General features: G+C 48.0%; 1 protein-coding gene across 4 annotated transcripts in view; it reads left to right on the top strand.

Moving 5' to 3' along the window:
• Positions 1 to 26,814, top strand: part of Smurf1 (SMAD specific E3 ubiquitin protein ligase 1) — a 92,559-nt gene that overhangs the window by 54,428 nt on the left and 11,317 nt on the right. For 2 of the 4 annotated variants that reach the window (XM_076923659.1, XM_076923656.1), the window contains exons 2-12: positions 9,414 to 9,452; positions 10,702 to 10,810; positions 12,724 to 12,857; positions 13,002 to 13,067; positions 14,189 to 14,264; positions 15,692 to 15,933; positions 17,393 to 17,477; positions 17,810 to 17,887; positions 18,704 to 18,850; positions 20,433 to 20,631; positions 24,623 to 24,726. In XM_076923659.1, coding sequence (XP_076779774.1) covers positions 9,414 to 9,452; positions 10,702 to 10,810; positions 12,724 to 12,857; positions 13,002 to 13,067; positions 14,189 to 14,264; positions 15,692 to 15,933; positions 17,393 to 17,477; positions 17,810 to 17,887; positions 18,704 to 18,850; positions 20,433 to 20,631; positions 24,623 to 24,726 — 1,279 coding nt within the window. The remainder of the gene's footprint in view (positions 1 to 9,413; positions 9,453 to 10,701; positions 10,811 to 12,723; positions 12,858 to 13,001; positions 13,068 to 14,188; positions 14,265 to 15,691; positions 15,934 to 17,392; positions 17,478 to 17,809; positions 17,888 to 18,703; positions 18,851 to 20,432; positions 20,632 to 24,622; positions 24,727 to 26,814) is intronic. The other 2 variants (XM_076923658.1, XM_076923657.1) reach the window with 1 other exon arrangement.

Here is a 26,814-nt window from a genome sequence, read left to right as displayed (position 1 = left end):
CTCTTTAGCCTGATTCTACCACTGTGGGGTGATCTCCCTTTAAAACAAAATTTTAAAATATTATTGTTTTACATGTATGAGTATTTGGTCTCCACATACACCATGTGACCTACAGAGGCCAGGAGAGGGTGTGGGGAATTGAACCCTCTGGAATAGCACTGAGACACCTTTTCAGCTCATTGATCTCTTTTTTTGAGAGATTGTTTTGACGTGTCGCCCAGGCTGGCCCTTACCTCCTGTGTCTAAGTGGACCCCCCAACTCTATCTCCCCAGTATCTTTGTGCACCGAGACACATCTCAGCAGCTCCTAGGCCTTGTCTCTCATTTGTTGAGCTCTGACCCTCGAATGTTATGAGCGTGTTCTATATGCATACTTCATGTGTGCACGTCCAGGTATGTGTGCACTACACACTACAGGGTGGGGTTGGTGGCTCATGATCAGCTAAAAGAAGGTGAGGGATCTTCTCACTCTGCCTTTGCCAGCAGTGATGTGAACATTTTAAAGTGACACATGGCCCCATTCTGAGTTCTGATTGTGCAGCAGTAGACTTCAGTGACCTAGTGTGGCTTTCCCTCATGCAGTAAATCAGTTAAAAAAACTTTTTCTTCATGCATTTACTTATTGGGGGAAGGATGCTCATGCCACATGTGCCTATGGATGTTAGAGGACAACAGGTAGGAGTGGGTTTTCTTCTTTCACCTTGTGGGTCCTGGGGGTGGAATTCAGGTCCTCTAGCTTGGTGGCTTTATCATCTGCTGAGCCATGGCCCCAGACAGATGAGTGTTCATCAGTTATCCGCTCTTCCGGGTCATCTTGAGCGCTAGTGTTGATCTCAGAGCTACTGTTTTCTGTCCGCTTGACTTATTCTACCTGACTTATACTATGGTGTGAATGATGGCTAGCTGAATAGACAGTGTGCAAGGTAGCCCTGAGTACTGTGCAGAAAAGACAGGCTAGAGGAACTTGATCTAGAAGATGGTGGACTCTGGGGTCGGTATGTGTGTGCTTCCATGGCTTGTCACCTCACCGAGCCTGGGCCTCTCCAGTGCAGTTCTCCACCTTCTACATGCAAATTTATTAATGTAGTACTTGGGCTGGTGAGATGGGACAGCAGCCAAAAGAGAGAATTCTGACAGCGATGTTTCTTGCTATTATTTACTACGGCTCCTCCCCAACCCTACCCCCGTCTTCTTCCCAGTCTGGTCTGATGATGGAATTAGAGACTAATTTACTCAGCTTTTATCTGTGAAATCACAGCCTTCCCCTTTACTTTCAGCAGCCGCATCAAAAGAAAGCCATGCCTTAGGTGAATGGGCAGTCGTCAGGAGCCAGGTGTGTGGCACATGCCTGTCCTCCTGGCACTCTGGAGGCCGGGAGCCAGCTTGGGCCAAATAGTGAGACATTGTTTTTGTTTTGTTTTTTTAAAAAAAGCAAAACTAAGAGTGAGTCCAGGAGGTTTGGATTCAAGAGAGACTCTTCTTCCTGATAACACAGGACAGACACTTTCAGGCTATGGAATTAATGAATTAATGGTTTTTCTTTTAGAGTGATGATGAGATCCATTTTGATTATTGAGAGACAGCTGGGGTTTAAAGCTCTTTGCTCTTCTGGAAGATTTTGTTTTAGCCAGCCCAGCCCTGAGAAGTCAGTTTTAAGCAGTTGTAAGAAAACAAAAAACCCGAGAGTGATCTTAGGTCACTCTGCCTGAAAGTCAAGCTCTTGGGGTTTGGCGAGGACAAGCAGCCCTTGTTTTTCTTGGTGCCCGTGTCCTCAGAGCTCCTATCAGACCTTGGTGTGTGGTCTAGCGCCAGTAGTGTGTTGGTTAAATGTAAAAATACATTGCTACTCTTCCTAACTGGCTTTCTGTCTCCCACCAAGGTCTCACATGGCTTAGGCTAGCTTCCAGCTCACTGCATACATCTGACCTTGAACTTCTGACCCTTCAGGCTTCCCCCTCCAAGTGCTGTCATAGCAGGCACGCACCATCACACCTGGCTTATATGATGCTGGGGTGGACCATGGAGCTGCCTGTGTGCTGGGCACTCATTCCAGCAGATGTGTCCCCAGCCTGAGGTTTCTGTGATCAGTTAAATGACTGTAGAGTAGGTACCATGGGTAGATGTGTTGCACGGGCAGGGCCTGTTTACCCTGGGAGCAGCTAACTCGTTTTATCTACTGAGACTAGCTCCACCGAAGGGAAGTAGATTGTATTTTTAAATTCTCACATAACAGGATGTGCCAACAGCCCAGTGCATTCCATTGACAGATTTCATTGAGTGCTTCTGTCGAGGGCATGAATGGGTCAGATGGTTGTCTGGGCGACAGTCTGTTCCCTAGGGTGGTGTTGGAAGCATTCACTTTACAAACTGTTCATAAGCTGCTGGTTGTAGAATTACCCTGAGCTTCTGAGATAGAGATGGGAGACAGTTAATGATTGGGGACACTGTCCTTGGGAATCATGAGCATGGTCCTACATGTGACATTTGAATTACTGACATTGGAAAGAAGAAATAAACAATTATCTGGAGACAGCATTCAATAGCTAACTGATCTTTGAATACTTCTGGGTTATAGCATTTAATTAAAACTTTCACTGATAAAACACAGGTCTTTCTTTAATCCAAGTAAAGAAATCTGTTTTTACCTATAAATGTTCTGTTTTTGTTGACCACAGTTGAGAAACACCCTGTTGAGACTCAATAGGAGAGAAAGACAGGACCTGGGATAGTGTTTTAGTTATTTTTTTTTTTTTTATTGCTGTGACAAACATCATGTCCAAGGCAACTAACTTATAAAAAGAAAGTGTTTGATTTAGGGCTCATGGTTTCAGGGGGTTGGAGTCCATCTTGGTGGGAACATGGTAGCAGGGAGGTGTGTATGGTGCTGGAGAAGGAGCCAAGAGCATTGTGAGCAGAAGGAGAGAGAGAGAGAGAGAGAGAGAGAGAGAGAGAGAGAGAGAGAGAGAGAGAGAGAGAGAACACACATGAGCAAGCACTAACTGGAAATCCCAGCGCGCACCGCAGTGGCACACCTCCTAATCTTTCTCAAACAGTCCAACCAACTGTAGAGCAAGCATTCAAATATAGCATTCAAATATATGAGCCAGTGGGGGCCATCCTCACATTCTCATTCAAACCACCAAGGATGGGAATTATTCTATTGAGACGGGCTCTAAGTGAGACTGATTTCTTATCTTCCAAAGCTATGGGGTATAGCAAGCGATAGTTGAGAAGAAATGAAAGAGAAACAGGAGCCCTGCAAATTGTGTCCTGTGAGGCCAAGTTCTTTTCCCAGAAAAGAGCTATCCTGTTTCAAGGGGGCTGATCCAGAGGATTAAAAGCATTTAGGGGTTGGTACATAAATTCAGCAATAGTGTGCTTTTCTAGGATTCCTAGGGAGGGGCTGGGGCGTGGCTCAAGTGTAGAGCACCTACGTGCCTAGAATTTTCCAGTAGGGGACTGGAGTCTTGGTTCAGTGGTAGAGTCCCTGCCTAGAATCCCCCCAAGATATGGCTCAGATATGGCTTGTCTGCCATGTACAAGGCCTTGCAAAAAGTAAAATTTAGAAACCATGTAGCTCAATTATGAATTTCTTAGAACTTAGCATTCTAACAAATAAATCCCTAGAGAACATCCCTTAAATGGCTCTTGATACGTTCTTAAAAGTTCCCTCGATGGGCAGTGGTGGTGCACACCTTTAGTCCCAGCACTTGGGAGGCAGAGGCAGGCGGATTTCTGAGTTCGAGTCCAGCCTGGTCTACAGAGTGAGTTCCAGGACAGCCAGGGCTACACAGAGAAACCTTATCTTGAAAAACAAAACAAAACAAAACAAAAAAGTTCCCTAGTCCTTGGGATTTTATTGCATCCTTTTTGCTACGGATTTTCTCTCCTCTTGTAATGGTTGAAACTATAGAACATTCTTCTGCTACTGCAAACTTTGTCACTAATGGTACCCTAAAGAATGGCAGCTTACTCTGAAGATTGAACTTCGTTGGATGGCAGGATGCAGGGCCATCGTGCTTTGAGCTCCGGTCTTAGGGAAGTGGTCATGGGATCAGGGTGCATCACGGTGGAGGCTCTTGCAGCTCTCACCCTCTTTCATTCAGCCAACCAAACAACTGTTCGGTTCTTCTCAACATTTATCGATCACTAGTTTACGCTAGGCCCTGCGCTGTGCTCAGAAGACAGTCTCTGCACTCTAGCGTGTCTGGTGGCTAAGTATGCAGTTACAGGAAGCTTTACTAGGTTATTGCCTGGTCCGTCTGTTGAGCAGCTGTCTTTAAAGTCCCTTTGTGTAGCAAGTATTACTCTGGGCCATGGGGACAGAGTGGTGAAGAAGGAAGTCCCAGTGTTCTTTCCAGTACAGGTGGATGTCTAGCTGGTTACACAGCATCAGGTTTCAGTCTCTGAGGAGAACAGCGGTACCTGGTGGTGAAATGGAATAAGTGAATTTCTGGGTCCTGTGAGATTGGCTTCCTTGTACAAGAATAGAAACTAGCATGCAGCCACTGAGTCAGGGTTTCCCGCACCCCCCACTCTCTCTAGCAGCAGGGCCGCATCCCATGTCCTCTGACGACCTTAGTAACAGGTTGTGAACTTCGTAATGGGAGGTTTTGGCACTGTTTTTATTTTTGCTTATTTTCACAGGCCCCGTTTGTGTGTGCTGTAGTTGTTGCCCTGTCTGTGAGTGAGCGCTAGCCGTTGCCCAGTTAGACCATTCTAAGGACAGATGCCTTTTACTTCAGAAAAACCCACCTCACTGGGGTAGCAAGGCCACCTATATTATGAGTGTTCAAGCCATGTGGTTCTTTTTTCTTTTTCCTTTTAGAGGCAAGATGTCAGACCAGGGAGGCCTATAACTCTTGATCCTCCTGCCTCCACACCGTGCCTGTGCCGCCATGCCCCTTCAATCATGTGCTTCTCAGAATGTGGTTAGGAGAGAGTAGGTGACCAGGTCAGTCAAGATGGGTATGTCAGTGTGTGTATTCACACAGCATGGCTGGGGTGTGAAGTTAACACTCTCAGAGTTTTGTTGTCTCATTTAATTAAAGAATGGTTTAAGATAGAAAAATGACAAAAGCCAAAGGTCAGAAGGTGGCAAAGCTGTTTAAGAGACTAGTTGGGTTTTGTCTAGACTGCTCACTGGGGCTGATGAAAGGCTACTGAGGGCACTGTGTGGCTCCTGTCCTCAGAGAGGCTTGGCGGGGGAAGTGCCTGGCAACTGTGAGCAGCCAGACTCAGTTCTGGGATATCCAGGACAAGGGAATAAGGACTCGGGGGAAGACATGTGACATGAGGGATGGACACCTCAGAACACAGGGAGAAGTCTGGCATGCAGTGTGAAATAATACACACGTATCACTGAAACATGAAAGTGATGTTTCACAGGGTGGGCCTGCGGCCAGGCACGATGGTGCACACCTGTAATCCTAGTGCCTGGGGGACTAGGCTGAAGGATGGCAAGTCATTATGAGACGCGTTACATAGTTCCAGGCCAGCTGGCCTGCATGGTAAGACTGTTTGGTGACGTTCATTAAAAGCTTGGTGCAGTGGTACACACATACAGTCCCAGGCTGGGCACTCGGAAACGGGTTGGCAGATCTTTGGGCTGCTGCTACCTAGTCTAGCCAAAGTATTGAGCTGTAGATTGAGTGAGAAGCCCTGTCAAAAACCGACAAACAACAGCAGCAGACGCAGGGAGCCCGTGAGACAGCTCATTGGGAAGGTACTTGTCTTGCAAGTCCAGATGACATGAGTTTGATTCCCAGATCTCACAGAAGGGTGGAAAGGAGAACTAACTCCACACACTTCGTGTGACTTGCACACCTGTGTGTAAACACATGCATAAACACACAATAATATATATACACTGATTAATAAATATTTTAAAAATTAATAAGGGATTGAAGAAAACACCGACATCAGTCTCTGGCTTCTGTGTGTGTCTTACACATGTGCATGTGTGCCCACAGACATGTGCGTGTGCGCGCGGCGCACGCAGCGCGCGCGCACACACACACACACTACATTTGACCATGGACACACAGAGCAAAGACAGACAGAGGAGACACAGAAAAGAAAGATGATGAACCCAGATATTTAAGAGGAAGAAAGAGGAGTAAAAAAGAATGCAGTAGACAACAAACACCAGAGTGGTTGTAATTCCTGCGCTTGGGAGGCTGAGGCAGGAGGATTGCTACCTTGAGTTCAAGGCCAGTATGAGCTATGCAATGAGACTTGATACCTCAAACAAAACAAAATTTAAAGTACAGCAATGGTTTCTAGCAGCAGATGATAGGAAACCATCAAACCCCAAGGGGGTTTGAGCCTTTCTCAGGCCATAATAAAGCTCTCAATGTGTGTTGTTGATGATGTCACAAGGTATGAGCAAAAAAAACGCTCTCAGAGTATGTGGTGTGATTACCCTTACCAGGGCCACTGCTTGGGAGAGCATCGGAATGTCTTAGGGAACCATGGGATGCAGGAGGGGGGCTTGGCCAAGGTCAAGGGCCACTTCAGAGTTGGTGGGAAGCCTCGCCTGGCGATGCACACCTGTGGGGGAGGGGGAGAATAAGCAACGGTGGGAACTGGGAGTAGGAATTCCAGCATTGAGGAGGTGAAAGTGGGAGACCTCAGAGTTCAGAGTTGTCCCCAGCTGTATAATGGGTTCAAGGCTAGCTTGGGCCACCTGACACCCAGTCTCCACGAAAACCAAAACAACTGACCGGCAGCACTGTGGTGCTGCACTGTGCGGCCCTGGAAAGGAAGCTGAGTTGTCTGTTATCCATTTCCTAGCTTTTCTTTGTCTTTACTTTTGTACTTTAAAAATGGCCAGTTCTCCTGTAGCCCAACCTGGCCTCTATCTCATGACATGGGTAAGAATAACCGTGAATACTTGATCCTTCTGCTTTCACTTCCTGGTTCTGCCTTTGCAGGTCTGGGTACCACCCAGGGCTGATGAAGTGGGAGGATGAAACCCAGGCTTTGTGCATGCTAGGCAAGCACTCTGCCCAGCCCAGTCTGAGGAAATGTCCTTTACTCATTGCTATGGCCCAAGAGCCCCACATGTAATTAGGGCATAAGTGGGTTTGTTTAACAAGGGGTAGAGCCAGGCATGGTGGTGAAACCATTTAATCCCAGCCGGGGGTAGAGGGTGGAGCAGAAGGATCTCTGTGAGTTAGAGGTCAGTTTAGTCTCCATAGCAAGTTCCAGGCAGGCTGGAGCAACATGGTTGTCCTGTGGTAAAGGTGACCACTGTCTGTACGGCAGCATTTTGCACTGTAGGAAGAGTGAGCTTCCATTATCCTGTATCCCCTGTGGAGGCAGCAGATCAAGAGAGGATGGAGATTGCAAATTGGCAAATGTTATTTTAGCAGAAGCTTCTGTCTTTTTAAAGTAGACTTCAGTGCCCCTTAGTGACCTGTACACAAACCCAGGCAAGGTTTTCTTCACACTAACATTACCAAGACCATTTTATGATGTAACCAAATTCCACTGGAATGAGCTCTAAATGAAAACATCAGTAGCTTTGTGAATATGAATGATGATTCTTATTTTTAAAAAATGAGATCAGAATTACTCCATTAAGAAGTCTCTGGATTGGAGTGCCTCAGAGAACTGGGGCCCAGCCTTGGCAAGTGATGTGGAGTTAGAGGTCACGGTGTGCTCCGTTCAGAGTGTGAAAGGGGAAGGCATTGGAACAGACTTATTTATTGACAAAATCTTATGTAGCCCAGGCTGGCCTGGAGCTTACTGTGTAGCTGAGGATGACCTTCAACTCCTGATCCTCCTGCCTCCACCTCCCAGGTGCTAGATTATGAGTGTGTACATCTGCACCTGGCTTACGTAGTTAGTGCTGGGATCAAACCCAAGGCTTTCAGTGTTTGTGGGACAAGTTCGTGTTTGCACAGTTATCACAGTATCAGCCTTCAGCTACCACACAGCCTATGGTTCCAGCCATCGGAAGTGCTTGGAATCAGACAAGTTATCAGAGCCAAGAACAGACAGGTTGTTGCCTCGGGGTGGGGAGTTTGAGGTGATGGAGAGGACTGCTAATGGGAACACGATTCTCTGAGGGCCATAGAAACACTCGAAAATTGATTGGTAGCCCCACGAGTGTACAAGAAACCCTCATGTGCTGTTTAAGTGGGGGAATTGTGTCATGTGTGGGTGATGTCCCTACGGATGTTTTTAAGAGCGAAGTGGAAAGGTGCACAGTGCAGCATGAGCACAGAACAAACACTACATCTGTGAAAACCACCAAAACTGGTGAAACATTCCAACAGGACAGGGCATTGTGTCTCTCCTCCATGCTCCCTCCCGACATGTGACAGGTGTGTGACAATATATATCATCTATTTACCTATCATCCATCTGTCCATCTGTCTGTCTGAGGCAGGGCCTGTCCATGGAGCTCAGGCTGGCCTGGAAATCATTAACTAGCCCATGGTCTTCCTGCCTTCATGATGGCTGTGAGTACAAGTGTGAGCCCTCACTTATGATGGTGGTGGTGGTGGTGATACTATCAGTTATATTCTTGCTGTCTGCCAATACTGTTTATCTTCTTTAAAGTTACATTGTTTATTTATTTATGTAGGGATGGTGCAGGGGAGCTCACATAATTTGCAGGAGTCTGTTCTCTCTATCTGTGCTCCTGGGGATTGAACTCAGGCTTGGTGGAAAGCCCCTCTACTTGCTGAGCCTTCTTGCCAGCTCTTTACAACCACCTCCTCCCCTTCCGTGTTTTTTTGTTGTTGTTTTGTTTTTCGAGACAGGGTTTCTCTGGGTAGCCCCGGCTTTCCTGGAATTGGCTCTACTGACCAGGCTGGCCTCAGACTCACAGAGATCTACCTGCCTCTGCCTCCTGGGTACTGGGATTAAAGGTGTGTGCCACCACTGCCCGGCTCTTGTATAGCCTTCTGAATATGCAGCCTGTTACTTTTTCACACAACACTTTGCTAAAAGCTCTGTATTTTCTACTATTTTCTGTTTTTGATTCTCCAGTGCACCAAAGTTTATGCTTGCAAAAGCCCCCCCCCCATCACTGTGTGTTACTTATCAGAATACCCAGAGTATATAGTTCCCTTTGTTGTTAGGAGCTCTGTAAAGGTAAATGCACCAGTTCTTTTTAAAAATTGGTGTTTCTGTAGCTTTAAAACATACCAGTAATTTCATCTCTGTGTTTGTGCATTTAATGTTTTAAGCTTAAATTACAGTGTTTAAATTTGTTGATTCCCCAAGTTGATGAAAGATACTTTTTAGATAGTTGCTAGGGGTGTTTGTCTTACGTGACAAAGTTTGAGAGATGATCGGCACATTAACTTCTGTGATTTTTTTCCCCCTCCCATTACAAACACTAAGTGTGCGGGACGCTCACTATATCAATGTTAACTCCAGTGTCTGCTTGTTTTCAGTATTGTGTGCCAAGAACCTTGCAAAGAAAGACTTCTTCAGTAAGTACACCCAGCTTCGTGTTGTATAATACAGTTTATGTACTTCTGTGTGTGTGTGTGTGTGTGTGTGTGTGTGTTTCCCATAGCATGCGTGTGGAGGTCAGATGACAATTTGCAGGAAGTTCTCTCCTCCTACCACATTGCTACCAGGGATTGAATTTAGATCTTGTTGGCCTCTGACATTTAACTAAAACAAACAACAACAACAACAACAAACCCAGTGTGTGCAGTCTTTTAAGAGTCTAGGAGTCCCGGCGTGACCAGCACCTCCCAGCTGCCCACAGCGTGGGTCTCTCCTTGTAGCCATGCTCACATTGCCCTTTCTGATGTGGTAGCCAGTAGGACCCTGCTCTCTGCTCAGAAACAAACGAGGCATTCATTTATGATGTAAGCGGTATGGCTAAAATTGCCAATCAAGTTTTACAAAATAAATTCCATTTTAAAACGTCTGCAAGGGAGGAACTATAAAGTGCTGAGGGCTGCGCCCCTGAGCGCGCCTCACCCACTGTGAAGTCAGTGCTCACAGCCCTGAAAACTCCCACGTCCCCATCCCAGGGGCTTGCTGCCTAAGTGGCGTCATCTGCACTTTCAGGATGAAGAGACGTAGGCCCAAAGGCTTTATCCAAGTAGCCAGGAAACTCCAAAGTGGTGGCTCACAGCCTGGTCTCTTTCCAAAGCCTCCTGCCTTGCTGCTTGTCTGGCATCAAACCTGTCACATTCACATGGGACTTGGGGACTGGTACTGTGATGCCACCGCTGACACAGGCAAAGGATCAGTAACATTTCTGGGGACCATGACTATTGAGAAATTTGCTTGAAAGATCGTGTTTCTACGTTTAGTCAGTCACTGTAATGATGATCAGAGATGGGCTGGCTGAACAGTATTTGTCCAGTATTTGTCACCCCCTGCAAGTCTAGCTCCAGGAAATCTGACACTTGTAAGCCTTTCCAGTACCCACATACTGTGTATACATATACACAGACAGACACACATAAACAAAAGCAACTTTTAAAATGTAAAACTCACCGGAGACGGACGTTTGGGTTTGAGCCTGTTTTCATGTTTTCCTGCTTACCCAAGTGTGAAGGTGTGATGCTCGGCTGGCTCAGAACTCTCTTTACTAATGGAGATGACCTTCAAAGAGAGACAGTGAGGCGTGACATAGGCAAGCCTTACCTGCCACTCTCTGCTGTAGGAAGCCACTGGGTAGACTGTCACTGCATCCGGGTATGTCTGCTTTCTCCCCAGGACTCCCTGACCCCTTCGCCAAGATTGTTGTGGACGGCTCGGGGCAGTGCCACTCAACCGACACTGTGAAAAACACCCTGGACCCAAAGTGGAACCAGCATTATGACTTGTGAGTCAGACCCCTCCCTGTGAGGCCCTGGGGCTTTGGAAGAGTGGCTATCAGACTCGGAGGAGGAGACAGACAGAAAGATGGTTGACTTATTGAAAACCAAAGACTTGAGGAAGCGAATGCATGCTGCTGATTTCCCAGTCAGCATCCTCTGATATCTTGGCATTTGTTCTCATGGGTTTTCATGATTTGGTCCTTACCACAGTGTCACTGTGATCTTGGACATGTCAACCCCCTTGTCATGTTAGCAGAAAACCAACCAACCAAACAGAAAACCAGCCAACCAAACAGGAGCTATGATCCCTGCCCCAATGTGCTACATTGTTTTGTTTTGTTTTAGTGAAACCATGTTTATAGCCAAAAAACAACCCAGCATACAGTTGTGTATACTCATTCCAAATTTAGGGCCATGTTTTTACATGGACGCATGTCCCTGCACGATTATTAACATGAACTGTGCTGTGTGCACAGGCGTGGTGGGTTTTTCAGTAGCACTTATTTTGTTCTTTTTGTCACATGGCCTGGGATGTATTTGCTGTTTGTCCTGATAGTTCTCTCTGTGCATGTGCCCTAGGATTGAGTAGGGTTATTATCTCAGTCCATGTACCTTTTTGCATTTTGAATGGACAGTAAAATTTTAAGCAGCCCCAGTGTTCTTTGTTAAGCTTTCCAGAGTGTGAGAGCATAGTCAACCTCTTTATATGATCTTATAATGTGCTGGGACTGGTGGTATAGGCCTGTAGTACTGGCACTTTGGGAGGCTGAGGCAGGAGCATAGGAAGTCAAAGGCCTGCCTAGTTTACAGAGCCAATTCAATCTGGCTCTTACATGGGGAGATGTAAATAGATACAAACTGAGGTAATGACAGTAGTCCACTTGGTGACTTGATGGGCACACTGGGCTTGCTTACAGGGGCCCGGGTGAGGGCAGATTTAGAGGAGCAGCTGCAGTTCTGAAAGCCCACCCCAGTACCAGCAAAGCCCTCTGGAAGCTGGGCCCTGTTCTCTGTAGGACTTGCAGGCAGCTCAGCAGCTTAGAGCATCTTCTCTCCTTATCAGTCCCTACCATATAACTCTGGGAGGGGTGGGAGGGAGAGACCTTGTGAATCTGGTAAATTTCAGGACTTCCTGAGACTTGTGAGTTGCTTACTTCCTGTGTTTTAATGAGATTCCTTTAGAATTTCCCAAATCTCAATAAGTCTCCTGGTGTAGAAATTTCAATTCCAAGGAAATTGCTTCATACCATTAGCCTGGGAAACTTAAACTCCATCTCAGAATAAAGTTGGGTTTTGTTGTTGTTTTGTTTTTGGGTTTTTTGTTTGTGTTTTTCTTTCTTGTGTTTTTCTTTTTGGGGTGGGATGGGATTGGGCATTGGTTGTGTGGCTTAGGTCTAGAACACCTGCCTATTGTTCTTCACATCAGGTAAAACACTTGCCAGTGAGAGATCAAGAGTGGGGCTCAGTGGTAGAGGGCTTGCTTTGGCCCCTGTGAGACCCTTGGTTCAATCTCTAGTACAGTAATTAGATGAATAAAAGAAAAATATTTTTTTTTTTTTTTTTTTGGTTTTTTGAGACAGGGTTTCTCTGTGTAGCCCTGGCTGTCCTGGAACTCACTCTGTAGACCAGGCTGGCCTTGAACTCAGAAATCCGCCTGCCTCTGCCTCCCAAGTGCTGGGATTAAAGTCGTGCGCCACCACCGCCCAGCAAGAAAAATAAATTTAAAGATGCTTATTACCTCATGGCTCCCTGCACATGGTTACTTGTGCTGGCTGCTTCTGTAACTGCTTCTTTTCCCATGCTTAGAGAGATAGAGCCAGCTCTGCCCCCACTGACAGGGTTCTGAGTCAACTAGATGCATGTAATTGAGGGCATCCTAGTTCAGACGTGTACCTGAACAAGCTGTGTGCTCTCACAGGTATGTTGGGAAAACTGACTCTATAACCATCAGTGTGTGGAACCACAAGAAGATCCACAAGAAACAGGGCGCTGGCTTCCTGGGCTGCGTGAGGCTGCTCTCCAATGCCATCAGCAGATTGAAAGATACTGGCTGTAAGAACCAAACACTCTTCTGTCTCTCAATGTATCCACAGAAAGCTTAGGAGGCACCTTTTTATTTGAATGCCGAATACAGAATTCCTGCCTTCCTCCCTAGTTAACGTTCTTTGGGTTAAGTTTTGAATTGTTTGTTTGCAGACCAGCGTTTGGATCTATGCAAACTAAATCCCTCAGATACTGATGCAGTTCGTGGCCAAATAGTGGGTAAGAATTTTCTCATCTGCATAAAGGGACTTGGATGGAGCCCACCGTCCTACTCCCAGTGCTGACGGGGAACAGGCTCCCAGGGCAGACCACATCGGGCCATCTCTCCAGTACTAAGCCTTTCCTCTTGTGTGGTTTTCATTCTTTTCTCTGGTTCTCTTCATCCTGTCATTGAAACTGAGTGACTCCAGTTGAGATGGGAGGTTGTGGTTTGTAAGTGTTATGCTACTCAGCACAGGAATGGACACTTGACCCTTGTCTTGTTGGGGGTGATAAGAGCTGAGGCCACAAGGGTAGGAGCTGGAGTATATGGCTTTTCTGGGAAGCCCCATCCAGTGCAAAGCAAAGACAGTGTGAGACAAGTCAGAAGACTCCATTGTGTGGAGAGAAAGGTTAAACCGTGCTTGCTGCATTGCCTGCAGGCATTCCGATGGAGTGACCTCTCTGAGTCGCTGTCCCCTAGCCCACTCTGTTCTTGGCAGTGTGTTAGGGGAAAGCATATGCTGGCTGTGTGTACTGCATGGAGTCAATGGGGCAGCAGCCTCGCTGAGTCACTGAGTCAGTCACTGAGACTCCAGATGTCTCAGGGCCCACGACAGTGAGCGGTGTGTCCGCCCAGAAGCAGCTTGAGGATAAAGGTCTCATGCACTGTGTCCCACTTGGAATTTCTTCTCTTTGTGGGGGAATGTGTCAGGGCAGAATCCAAACAACTGAAAGCCTAGGAGTAAAACGTCTTTCTTGTCTGCACCAGTGAGACTAGAACATAAAGGGTTCTTTTAGATTGAAGGTGTTCATTTGTAACTTCACTAAACATAAACCCAGTCTTCTCAAGATGGAATAACTTGGAATGAAATATTGTGTTGTTGAGTTTTATGGGGACGGGGCATAAGACACTCAGAACCTTTTCTGTGCTCTGCTTTCAAGGACCGCTCAAATGGTTATGTGGTATGTGCAGCTGTTGGCCTGAGGAGCTTCACACTGAAAACATGGCGGGAGGTGTAAACTCACTTCCTTTTTATGATACTGGATGTGTGTTACTGAGTGTCAGTGGCTGTCTCACTGTGCTGCAGGGGTCTAGAGCAGCCCTGGGTGTTAATGCAGGCCCTTCTTTTGTGTTGTAGTCAGTTTACAGACCCGAGACAGAATAGGCGGTGGAGGGTCAGTGGTGGACTGCAGAGGACTGCTGGAAAACGAAGGGTATGTATGCCTGCCATGGTGCTGCGTGATGCCAGCCTTGATGCCTACCATAATGCCTACCGTGGCGCCTGCTGCGGTGTCTACTCTGGTGCCTGTCATGGTGCTACTGTGGTACCTACAGTGGTGCTAGCCATGATGTCTACCATAGTGTCCACCGTGGTACCAGCCATGTTCTCTTTCCCTGTAGGGAAGAAGTGTCAAACTGTATACTGCTGTGTGGGATAAAAGTGTTCCAAGCTACCATACTAGTTTATGAAGGAAAGTGTGGTTAACCCAGGGATTGTAGCCTAGAGACTCAGGCACCAACACAGAGAAGCTCCTCCCAGTTAGAGGGGACAGCTTAGCTGGGCACCATGGTGTATGCCTGTAATGTCACTAAGGGGACAGGCAGGAGGATCCTGAGTTCTGGCCAGCCTGAGCTATAAAAAACAAAACAAAACAAAACAAAACAAAACAAAACAAACAAACCCCAAAGAAGCCCAAGAAACAGTCAGCGTTTGTGTGGGTCAACCTTGATGTCCTTCCTAGGACTGAGTCATCCACTGGGCCCTCCAGACAGGCTCTTTCATTGGCTTAGGACTCACCAGTTAGCCCAATCTGTCCAACCAGTGAGCTCCGGAATTACCCACCTCCTTCTCCTCTGTGCTGATTGTGAACACACAGCACCACCCTGGCTGGGCTGTGAGTTGGGTCCTCCTTGCTTGCGTGGGGAGCACTTCCCCAGCTGAGCTGTCTCCCCAGGCCCCGGACTTTGTCTTAATCATGATTTATAAGACAATTAGAGAAATATGAACATTGACTGGTGTTTGATGATGATTTTGTTACTATTATTTTGGTTCAGCAACAATGATGGCAAAGTTATTGACTTTAAAAACAACAACAATGTGGCCCATGCTAAAATATGTCCGGGTAGGAGAGTAAATGCAGGGATTGAACTGAGCTAGCCCCTTGGTGGGGAGGATTGGAGGGCAGTCTGGCCACACCCGCTGTGACTGCCTGCTGCTTTTGGGGAGAGGCCCATTGTTCTGGTCCTTCGTGGTGGGTGCAGGCATTGAAAATTTTTAATATGAGGTTTAACAAGTATATGATGGTAAGGGGAAGTGACTCATTAAGGCAAATGGTTTCGCACACTGCTGTGAGAGGGAGAAAATCTTTAAAAGCACTTAAGAGTCAGTATTTTATGTAACCAAGAATTTCATCCTGGAGTAAACTAACAAAGAAAATGGAGTGTCAGAAACTCCTTCTGCCCCATCAGGCAGCTGTACCCTCTGGGGGCTCTGGAGACCCTCTGAATGTCCTGAAACTTTGCTGTGGGAATACTATCACTTGTGAAGGGATGTAGAACAAATGCATGTGGACTTGGGCATGTGTGAGTCTTGTGACACTTCCATGATGTTTCCACGCCTGCTCTGCCCTGTGCCTTCCAGAACGGTGTATGAAGACTCAGGCCCCGGAAGGCCGCTCAGCTGCCTCATGGAGGAACCTGCCCCATATACAGATGGTACTGGTGCAGCTGCAGGAGGTGGGAACTGCAGGTTTGTGGAGTCTCCAAGCCAAGATCAGAGACTCCTGGTACAGCGACTCCGAAATCCTGAGGTTCGAGGGTCCCTACAGACGCCCCAGAACCGACCACATGGCCACCAGTCACCGGAGCTGCCTGAAGGATACGGTGCGTGTAAAGTTTGCTCCCTGTGGCTATGGTAAACACCAAGACTAAAAGTAGGTTGGGGAGAATAGGGTTTATTAGGCTTATAAATTATAGTGTGTCCCCGAGGGGAGTCAGGGTAGGAGCTGAGGCAGGAACTGAAGCAGGGGCCAAGGGGGAGTGTGGCCCACTGCTTGCTCAGCCTGCTTGCTGTTTTGAGACAGATCTCAGTTTGAAGCCCTGACTGGTTTGGAAGTCACTCTATAGACCAGCCTGGCCTTGAACTCAGAGATATGTCTGCCTCTGTCTCTTGAGGGCTGGCACTAAGGACAGACATATGCTACTATGCCCAGCCTCACCCTGCTTTCTTATACCATCTGGGACCACCTGCCCAGTGGGCTGGGCTATCCCAAATTAGTAACTAATTAATAAATGTGTCTTACAGACTTGCCTATAGGCCAATCTGATGGAAGCATTTTCTCAATTAAGACCCCTCTTTTCGGGGCTGGAGAGATGGCTCAGTGGTTAAGAGCACTGACTGCTCTTCCAGAGGTCCTGAGTTCAAATCCCAGCAACCACATGGTGGCTCACAACCATCTCTAATGGGATCTGATGCCTTCTTCCAGTGTGTCTGAAGACAGCTACAGAATATTCATATAAATAAAAAATAGATAAATCTTTAAAAAAAAAAAAAAAAAAACTCTTCTTTTCCCAAATAACTCCAGCTTCTATCAAGTAACAGAAAACCAGTCAGGACAGCAAGAGATGTGTCCTGTGCCCCTATGTCCTGTGCACAGCTGCTAATGGCCTAGCTGTGCCTTCCATGGCTATGACATTGATGACCTGGGCCACATATGGATAGGAAAGTTGTAATGAACTCTGGGGCGGGCATCCCTTTTCTCACGCATACCAGAGAGACAAGGCAGTGTGAGGAGAGTGAGGAGACTGACGGTGGTCTGAGGTTTGAGACTAGAAGGGACATCACGGGGATGGAGTAAGCAGAGCCATGTGGCTTCAGTGGAGAGAAGGATGGAGAAACGATGTCATTCACATCAGCAGATCACCCAGATGCAGGCACACTAGGAGATGATGCTCGAAGGTTGTATCTGTGGTAGGAAAGGTGGAGCCATACTCCAGCATGGCCCAGTGAGGGAAGGCCTAGGAGAAATGGGTTTTATCCAAACATGGGGACAGTGTAGAGTTGAGGAAGCCAGCTGTAGCCTTGTAATTCTTTTTTCTGTGATCATAAAGAGTGTTGAAAGAAGCAGGGACAGGGTGCACACCAGCAGTCACACCACTGAGGATGCTGAGACAGGAGAATCATGAGTTCAAGGCCAGTTTGGGGCACATCACAAGACCTGTGTCAAAACACCAATATAAATAAACAAACAAGCAAGCAAACCAAAATAAACGCTTAAGAATCTGAAAGTAGGATTAGAGTGGAAGACGAACGTTATTCACTCAAAGCCCCTTTCTCCTACAGAGCAAAGGACAACAGTGCAGGGACAAGTTTACTTTTTGCACACTCAGACTGGAGTCAGCACATGGCATGACCCCAGGATCCCCAGGTAGGTCTCCCCAGCCCAAAGAGCCAGCCCCTCTCATGGAAGCTAACAATGCCCTGGGACTTGCTGGACAGGGTTGTGTGTGTGTGTGTGTGGTGTGTGTGTGTGGTGTGTGTGTGTGTGTGTGTATGTATGTATGTGTATTGGGAAGGGGAGGAAGACCAGAAATACGGTGGGCCTCTGTAGCTGTTGAAATGGGTCACATGGCCATCTACTGTGGTCTCTCTGAACTTTTTTGTAAATGCATAAAATTATCCATGATAAAAAGTGAAACAGGAAAGATAAAGACTCTGTTACCCTTTCTCTCTTCTGCTTTACTGCCCCTCTTGCCTCAGTCCCTTGGGGACCATTCCGGGGGGAGATGAAGCTTTTCTATACGAATTCCTTCTACAAGGCCATACAACCGAGCCCAGGTCAGAGAGACCCCCGCCCCACCCCGTGCCAGAGTTAAGTTTCTTTCTTTCTTTGCTGTTTTTCTTTTCTCTGTTCTCTTACAGTAGCATTACTACCTAAGGACCTTGGGTAATGCTCGGTTCCTTTTTATTCACCTAGGCTCCCCCAGCCCCCCCAAGCAGCTTCCCATCTTTGGTGTTAAGTTTACAGTTCAGGGTCTGTCATTTACATGGGAATATTACCTGCAAATGAATGAGGCGCTTCTTGGATTGCCTCGTAGAAATGACGTAGAATGCGTTAAACCCTAAAGCGTCTTGAGCAGGCATGCTGGTCCTTGCTGACTGGATCAAAGTTAAATAATTAAGCGGCCAGAGTGAAAACACTTGCTGAACACAGGGGGTGCCTTATGGCTGTCATGCCATTGTGTGCTCTGTCCCCACAAGACTGGAAAGTGTGGGCCTCAGGAGCTTTCAGTAGAGGAAATCTTTGCTACAGCAAGTATCTGGTTTGTTTGATTTGTGATTCCCAAGAGCTTGCTGAAGTCAGGTGCTTTCTGCTAGTCTGTCCGTCCCCCTGTTGTGTGAGGAAGGGTATTCCTGGGGTAGCCCTCGTTCCTTATGGTGAACATAGACTCTCGAGAAGTGTGCCTTTTACCTGCCATGTGTGGCTGCCGTTTGTAGGCCAGAGGCTTGGACTTAGTGGAGTCAGAACAAATTGCAGTTTGAGGGGACGTGGGCACCTGGCTAGGACACCCCTGTCTGGCTGCCAGCACTGAGGTTGGTCTTGCTCCTTGGTTCTCAGTGGGATAAAGCTCTCTGTGTGTTCCGTTTTGCTAGAGACCTTAACAGTGTGAACTGCGATGAACTTGGGCCGCTGCCTCCAGGCTGGGAAGTCAGAAGCACAGTGTCGGGAAGAATCTATTTTGTAGATCACAATAATAGGACCACCCAGTTTACAGATCCGCGGCTTCACCACATCATGAAGTAAGACTTTAATGTCCTTGCCGGCCTCTGTACAGTTGGATGCTTCCTTACACAGTATTGGTGCATGCATGTGTGCATGTGCATCTGTGTTCGTGGGCGTGGTGTGACAACTCAACAGTGCTGTGGATGTGTGCAGAGACCACACGCCAGTGTGCGTCCTTCCTCTGTCACTTTCTACCCTAAGTCTTGAACAGCATGGCCTGGAACTCACTTGACTTCTCTGGCTCTGTCCCCAGCACTTGGGTGCAGGGGATCTGCATGTGAGTCCTCATGCTCGCTCACTCGCTCGCACAACAAGCACTTGACTCCCTGAACCATCCCTCAGCCCCACACTAACCATTTCCTTACGTACCCACTATAGTGTGTGCTCAGAAGTGGGCACAGCAAATAAGGTGTGATGTGATGGACAGGGACATCGTTTGAACCTGGAGATTAGCATGATCATTAATTACTAAGGCTGCACATTGCTGCCACCCCTTTCTGTCAGGCAGCCTGAGTGAAGGGCTGATATAATGGCAGGAAGGGGATCTCCAGCAAAACCTGCCTGCACAGCGTGTTCTGTAAGGGCTGCTACCACTGCCACTGCTGCTTCTTGCTGGGTTTTTTTCTATGCCGGGCATTTCTGCCTTTGAAGTGGGTGTGATCTTTTGTGTCACCCAGTCAGTAGCCCACAGACAGCCTTACACATGGCTCTGTGCAGCTTGCATAAGTGCAGCTCGAATGCAGCAAATGCCACACTGTCCCTAGTGGCCCCCATCCTGTTCCTGGTCTTTGTTCTCAGTGAACGGGGCTTGGAATCTTGATGAAAAGGAAGAGTGGGTGCCACTGGATGTCACTGGGAGTCTGCTCCTCATAGGCTCTTCCAATAGCGTATCAGTTGGTACTGATGACATGTGTAAGTGTATGACACAGTGATGTTCAGTAATAATAGAGCAGACTGTATTAGGGTTCTGTAGAGGAAGAACAGTCATAGAAATACACACACACACACACACACACACACACACACACACACACACGAGTTACAGGCTGTGGTACAGCTAGTCCAACAATGGCTGTCTCTTCCATCCATGAGGCTGTCTCAGTATATACTCAGTACACTCGTGAATCCTGAAGTAGACTTCATTACCACTTGCCAGAACAAGAGGAAGCAGGCAAAGAGAACACTTCCTTCTTTCTTTCATGTCCTCTATCTAGACTGCCAACAAAGGTGTGGCCCAGATTAAAGATGGCTTTGCCCACTTTAAAAGATCTGGATTAAAGGTTTATCTTCCCACTTTAAAGATACAGATTTGAAATGGGTCTTCCCACTTCAAATGACTTAACTAAAAGGTGAAAGAAAACCCCATGGTGTGCCTAGCCATTTGGGTTTTAGTTCATTCCAGGTGTAGTCAGGTTGACAACCAGGAAGACCCATCATGCAGATAAGTGACATCTTTATTGAACCCAAGACCTGTGCCAGGCTGTTGTCATTCACCTGAGCAGCCCTGTCATTAGCAGAGCCCGCTGCCAGCAGTGTATGCTGCAGGCTCCCCTGCAGCTCTCTGGCCTGCTCAGTGACAGCCATTTCTCCTCTCTGCAGTCACCAGTGCCAACTCAAGGAGCCCAGCCAGCCGCTGCAGTTGCCCAGTGAGGGCTCCGTGGAGGACGAGGAGCTTCCTGCCCAGAGATATGAGAGAGACTTAGTCCAGAAGCTTAAAGTTCTTAGGCATGAGCTCTCTCTTCAGCAGCCCCAAGCTGGCCACTGTCGCATAGAAGTTTCCAGAGAAGAAATATTTGAGGTAAGGAATTGTGTCTTTCTAAATATAGCCCTGTGGGGAAACACCAGGGAGGCTCGTGTTGCACGGGCTGCGTTGGCCATCTTGGTGGACTCTGCTCTCTGCTTGGTATTTGAAGGGTCAGTTTTCCTGCTGTTTCTGTTGTTTTGTTTTTTATTATAGCCACATGTAGTAGCACTTGCTTTTTATCCCAGTACTAGGGAGGCAGGGGCAGGTGGATCTCGGTGAGTTTGAGGCTAGCCTGGTTTATAAAATGAGTTCTAGGACAGCCAGGGTTACACAATGAGACCCTGTCTCAAAAATCTTTTTTTTTTTCATTGTGGATATTTATTATACAAATAGTGTTACCCAAGACCTCTTCATCCTGTTGGCTCTGCCTCTCTCCCACCCCACCCTCCACGTTCTCCCGCTTACAGCCCTGGTGTTTCCCTAAGCTTCCACAGATACGTACATGATTTTATGTATCTATAAAACTTAGGAGTTTTGATTATGAGAAACACACACAGTATTTGTCTTCTATGACAGGGTTGCTCACTGGTTATCTCCAGTTGCTTCCATTTTCCTTCAAGACATAGAGCTTAATTCTATGGATACAAGAATCCCAGTGTCTACCCACACCACACATTCTTTGTCCACCCCCTGTTGTTAGACACCTAGGTTGGCTCCATAACAGCTACTGAATGAGCCGTGATGACTTATCATAGAGTCCACTGGGCGTTTTGAAGTACATAGCTGTAGGTTGTGAACACACCTCCAGACTGACTTCCGTGGTGGCTGGACCACTTTACACTCCCACCGCTATGTAAGGCGTCCTTTTGTCCACACTCTCCATGGTACTTACTGTCTTCTTAACAGGGGTGACATGGACTCCCATGTAGTCTCGGTGTAGTGTACATATGAGTCTTATAACAGGGGTGACATGGACTCCCCACGTAGTCTCTGTGTAGTGTACATATGAGTCTTATAACAGGGGTGACATGGACTCCCCTGCAGTCTCTGTGTAGTGTACATGTGAGTCTTATAACAGGGGTGACATGGACTCCCCTGCAGTCTCTGTGTAGTGTACATGTGAGTCTTATAACAGGGGTGACATGGACTCCCCTGCAGTCTCTGTGTAGTGTACATGTGAGTCTTATAACAGGGGTGACATGGACTCCCCTGCAGTCTCTGTGTAGTGTACATGTGAGTCTTATAACAGGGGTGACATGGACTCCCCTGCAGTCTCTGTGTAGTGTATATGTGAGTCTTATAACAGGGGTGACATGGACTCCCCTGCAGTCTCTGTGTAGTGTACATATGAGTCTTATGACAGGGGTGACATGGACTCCCCTGCAGTCTCTGTGTAGTGTACATGTGAGTCTTATGACAGGGGTGACATGGACTCCCCTGCAGTCTCTGTGTAGTGTACATGTGAGTCTTATAACAGGGGTGACATGGACTCCCCTGCAGTCTCTGTGTAGTGTACATGTGAGTCTTATAACAGGGGTGACATGGACTCCCCTGCAGTCTCTGTGTAGTATACATATGAGTCTTATGACAGGGGTGACATGGACTCCCCTGCAGTCTCTGTGTAGTGTACATATGAGTCTTATGACAGGGGTGACATGGACTCCCCTGCAGTCTCTGTGTAGTGTACATGTGAGTCTTATGACAGGGGTGACATGGACTCCCCTGCAGTCTCTGTGTAGTGTACATGTGAGTCTTATAACAGGGGTGACATGGACTCCCCTGCAGTCTCTGTGTAGTGTACATGTGAGTCTTATAACAGGGGTGACATGGACTCCCCTGCAGTCTCTGTGTAGTGTACATGTGAGTCTTATAACAGGGGTGACATGGACTCCCCTGCAGTCTCTGTGTAGTGTACATGTGAGTCTTATAACAGGGGTGACATGGACTCCCCTGCAGTCTCTGTGTAGTGTACATGTGAGTCTTATAACAGGGGTGACATGGACTCCCCTGCAGTCTCTGTGTAGTGTACATATGAGTCTTATGACAGGGGTGACATGGACTCCCCTGCAGTCTCTGTGTAGTGTACATATGAGTCTTATGACAGGGGTGACATGGACTCCCCTGCAGTCTCTGTGTAGTATACATGTGAGTCTTATAACAGGGGTGACATGGACTCCCCTGCAGTCTCTGTGTAGTGTACATATGAGTCTTATGACAGGGGTGACATGGACTCCCCTGCAGTCTCTGTGTAGTATACATGTGAGTCTTATAACAGGGGTGACATGGACTCCCCTGCAGTCTCTGTGTAGTGTACATATGAGTCTTATGACAGGGGTGACATGGACTCCCCACGTAGTCTCTGTGTAGTGTACATATGAGTCTTATGACAGGGGTGACATGGACTCCCCTGCAGTCTCTGTGTAGTATACATGTGAGTCTTATAACAGGGGTGACATGGACTCCCCTGCAGTCTCTGTGTAGTGTACATATGAGTCTTATGACAGGGGTGACATGGACTCCCCTGCAGTCTCTGTGTAGTATACATGTGAGTCTTATAACAGGGGTGACATGGACTCCCCTGCAGTCTCTGTGTAGTGTACATATGAGTCTTATAACAGGGGTGACATGGACTCCCCTGCAGTCTCTGTGTAGTGTACATATGAGTCTTATAACAGGGGTGACATGGACTCCCCTGCAGTCTCTGTGTAGTGTACATATGAGTCTTATAACAGGGGTGACATGGACTCCCCTGCAGTCTCTGTGTAGTGTACATATGAGTCTTATAACAGGGGTGACATGGACTCCCCTGCAGTCTCTGTGTAGTGTACATGTGAGTCTTATGACAGGGGTGACATGGACTCCCCGTGAGTCTTAAGACATTAGTACTGCCAGCAAAGACTCTTCTCCCCTGAGGATCAGTTTTACTGTTTAGTGGATGCAGGGATTGTCAGGACCTAGGCTCAAGCTGAGAGGAATTGTGTTTTTGTCTCTTGACAACAGTTTTCAGTGCTCAGGGATTTTCTCTGCAGAAGCTGGTAACTCAGAACTGGGACCCCAGCTGACCCTCAACTGTGTAGATCATTGCTCAGCCTGCAGGTCATTCCTTCAGAGTTTCTGCTGGGGCACTTCCTTCTCAGAGACAATGCAGGCTATTTGGCCCTGGTCTTCTTTCTGGGAAGAGGAAGGAAAGTGAGTCCCCAGCAAGGGGCTGGGGTGTGGCTCAGTGGTAGAGCCCCTGCCTAGAATCCCCCAGTGAGGGGCTGGGGTGTGGCTCAGTGGTAGAGCCCCTGCCTAGAATCCCCCAGTGAGGGGCTGGGGTGTGGCTCAGTGATAGAGCCCCTGCCTAGAATCCCCCAGTGAGGGGCTGGGATGTGGCTCAGTGGTAGAGCACCTGCCTAGAATCCCCCAGTGAGGGGCTGGGGGTGTGGCTCAGTGGTAGAGCCCCTGCCTAGAATCCCCCAGTGAGGGGCTGGGATGTGGCTCAGTGGTAGAGCATCTGCCTAGACTCCCCCAGTGAGGGGCTGGGGTGTGGCTCAGTGGTAGAGTACCTGCCTAGAATCCCCCAGTGAGGGGCTGGGGTGTGGCTCAGTGGTAGAGCACCTGCCTAGAATCCCCCAGTGAGGGGCTGGGGTGTGGCTCAGTGGTAGAGCCTCTGCCTAGACTCCCCCAGTGAGGGGCTGGGGTGTGGCTCAGTGGTCGAGCCTCTGCCTAGAATCCCCCAGTGAGGGGCTGGGGTGTGGCTCAGTGGTAGAGCCCCTGCCTAGACTCCCCCAGTGAGGGGCTGGGGTGTGGCTCAGTGGTAGAGCCCCTGCCTAGACTCCCCCAGTGAGGGGCTGGGGTGTGGCTCAGTGGTAGAGCATCTGCCTAGACTCCCCCAGTGAGGGGCTGGGGTGTGGCTCAGTGGTAGAGCCCCTGCCTAGACTCCCCCAGTGAGGGGCTGGGGTGTGGCCCACTTGCAGCACTTTTAGTATGTTGCAGTACCTGGGTTCCATCCTCTGAACTCTGAAACAACATTTTCTTTGTGAACCTGTGGTTTTGATTGTAGGAGTCTTATCGCCAGATCATGAAGATGCGGCCAAAAGACCTGAAGAAGCGCCTGATGGTGAAGTTCCGAGGGGAGGAAGGTTTGGACTACGGTGGAGTGGCTCGGTGAGTTGCTAGTTCATCCCTCTTCCCCACATGAGTGGCAGGCGGAGGTAGGTAGCTGTCCACTTCCCAAGTGTCACAGTGGAGCATACCCTGCTCCGCTGTGCCAGCATCTCCACGGGGCACTGAGGCTTCTCCTGCTGATGTCACCAATTAGAAAACATATGGCATCACTTTTTAACTTGTCATAGTCAGGATTAAACTTTCACACTCCTTCATCTCATGTGTGGGAACACAAAACTCCCAGGCCCGCTCCTGAACTTAACCAGGCGCCGTGTAGGGGTGGGGCATGCATGTATTTGTTGTTTCCAGGGGATCTTACAAGATGCTACCATTCTGGTAGGAATAGTTAAACTAAATCTAAGAAAAGCAGTGAGAAGCCTCTTTCCTGCCTGTTTCTTTTCACTTTAGAGACAAGACGTCTTAACTGTTGGTGCTTGTTCTAAGGGGCATCTGGTATCATTCAGGTGGCCAAGTTCAGGCCGCTACCTCCTGATTTAGCAACCTGGTCACAGACACGGACTCTGAGCAGTAGTCGGGGAGAGCTACCCCTCTGCTCTCTCACTGGGCTCCCTTCAGTTCTCCATGTTTGCCATTCAAGCCCCTCTGAAACTTTTCTTTTTAAAGACTTACTTCACTTTGTGTGTGGGTGTTTTGACTGCATGTGTGTCCATGCACTATGGGCATGCAGTACCCACAGAGGCCAGAAGAGGGCATTGGACTCCCCTGAGACTGGAGTTACAGTGGGTTGTGAGCTACCATATGGGTGCTGGGAATCAAACCCAGGTAGCCTGCAAGAGCAACGAGTGCTCTTACCACTGAGCCATCTGTCCAGCCCCTGTACTTTTGAATCACCGAATACTGTTTAGCCCTTTAGAACTTAATTTGTCTCTGCATTATATTTTTTTCTCTTCCCTACCTATTCCTTCCTTCTCATTTCCCTGTCTCAGAACTCACTGCATAGCATAGACTAGTCTAAAACAAGAGTAATCCTCCTGCCTCAGCCTCTTCAGTACTGGAATTAAAGTTATGAACCACCATGCCCAGCTTTTTTTTAATACCAGGTATTGTCTTCCTTGCCCCCATTAACTTGAAGATGCCCGAAGGACAGCACTTTGCAGCCGTCTCCTTAGAGACCTGGTCTGTCTTGACCGTCCAGCTGCGCATCAGCATCAGCCCCCTCTGTTTGTGGAGCAGACCCTAGACACTGTCACCCCAGCCTCCTCATTCTTGGTTTCTCCCTTGCAGAACAGTTGTTTGGTGTACTTTTTCTTCTGTCTGTGCCCCTAACAGTAGCTATGTGATGAGGAGCTTGGTTAGTTCATGGCCAGATTCCCAGTTCTAGAACAGCTCTGACGCCAAGCTCTCAGCTTTGGAAATAGCTGCTGTGCGCAGGAGTCTCCCAGCTTGCGGCCTTCCTCCCGTCGAGTCTTGTACATTATTTCCTATCTCTGTCCTTCTCTGCTGTCTGCAGAGTTTCCTCACCTCATCTTCTAGTGCCTGCAGCCGGGTGCTGTTCTCAGTTACTGTGTAACACACTAATTATTCCATTGTAATCAAGTATAAAACAAGAATTAAATACATCTAAGGCATAAGTAAGTCCTCTCCCTGGAGAGCCTCCCATCAACCACCTGTGTGTTGTGTAGGGACTGCATTTACTCACTAGTCACCAGGTCTGGGGACCTGCAGTGACCTTGGTGTGGGTGCAGGTGCATATGGTGTGTTCTCAGCGTTCACTCTCTTGTTCTTTTAACCTGACGAGGGACAAATGCTTAGAGAATTGCACAGGCAGCAGGGAAGCACACATCTGGTAGACACAACCAAGGAGGTTCCTGGTCCTTAAAGGATGCTTGACAGAGTATAGATGGGGAGCCTCGAGCTTCCGCTGTTTTGGTCAGATGCGCCTTTCTGTCTTTTGTATGTTTCCATCCCTTTCATGTACAGACAGAAGATGCTGGCCTGCGCTGCTCTCCCCTAACTAACCTACCTCTTTTCTGTTTGAAAATCTAAACCTGTTGTCCCCAGGTCTATCCATTTGAAGGTGCTGTGCCCCTGCCTTCAGGACTGAGCTCATCCCACAGCAGGGTGCCT

The sequence above is a fragment of the Arvicanthis niloticus genome, chromosome 24, assembly GCF_011762505.2.
Source record: "Arvicanthis niloticus isolate mArvNil1 chromosome 24, mArvNil1.pat.X, whole genome shotgun sequence".
Classification (NCBI taxonomy): domain Eukaryota; kingdom Metazoa; phylum Chordata; class Mammalia; order Rodentia; family Muridae; genus Arvicanthis; species Arvicanthis niloticus.
This window is presented reverse-complemented; position numbering and strand designations above follow the sequence as displayed.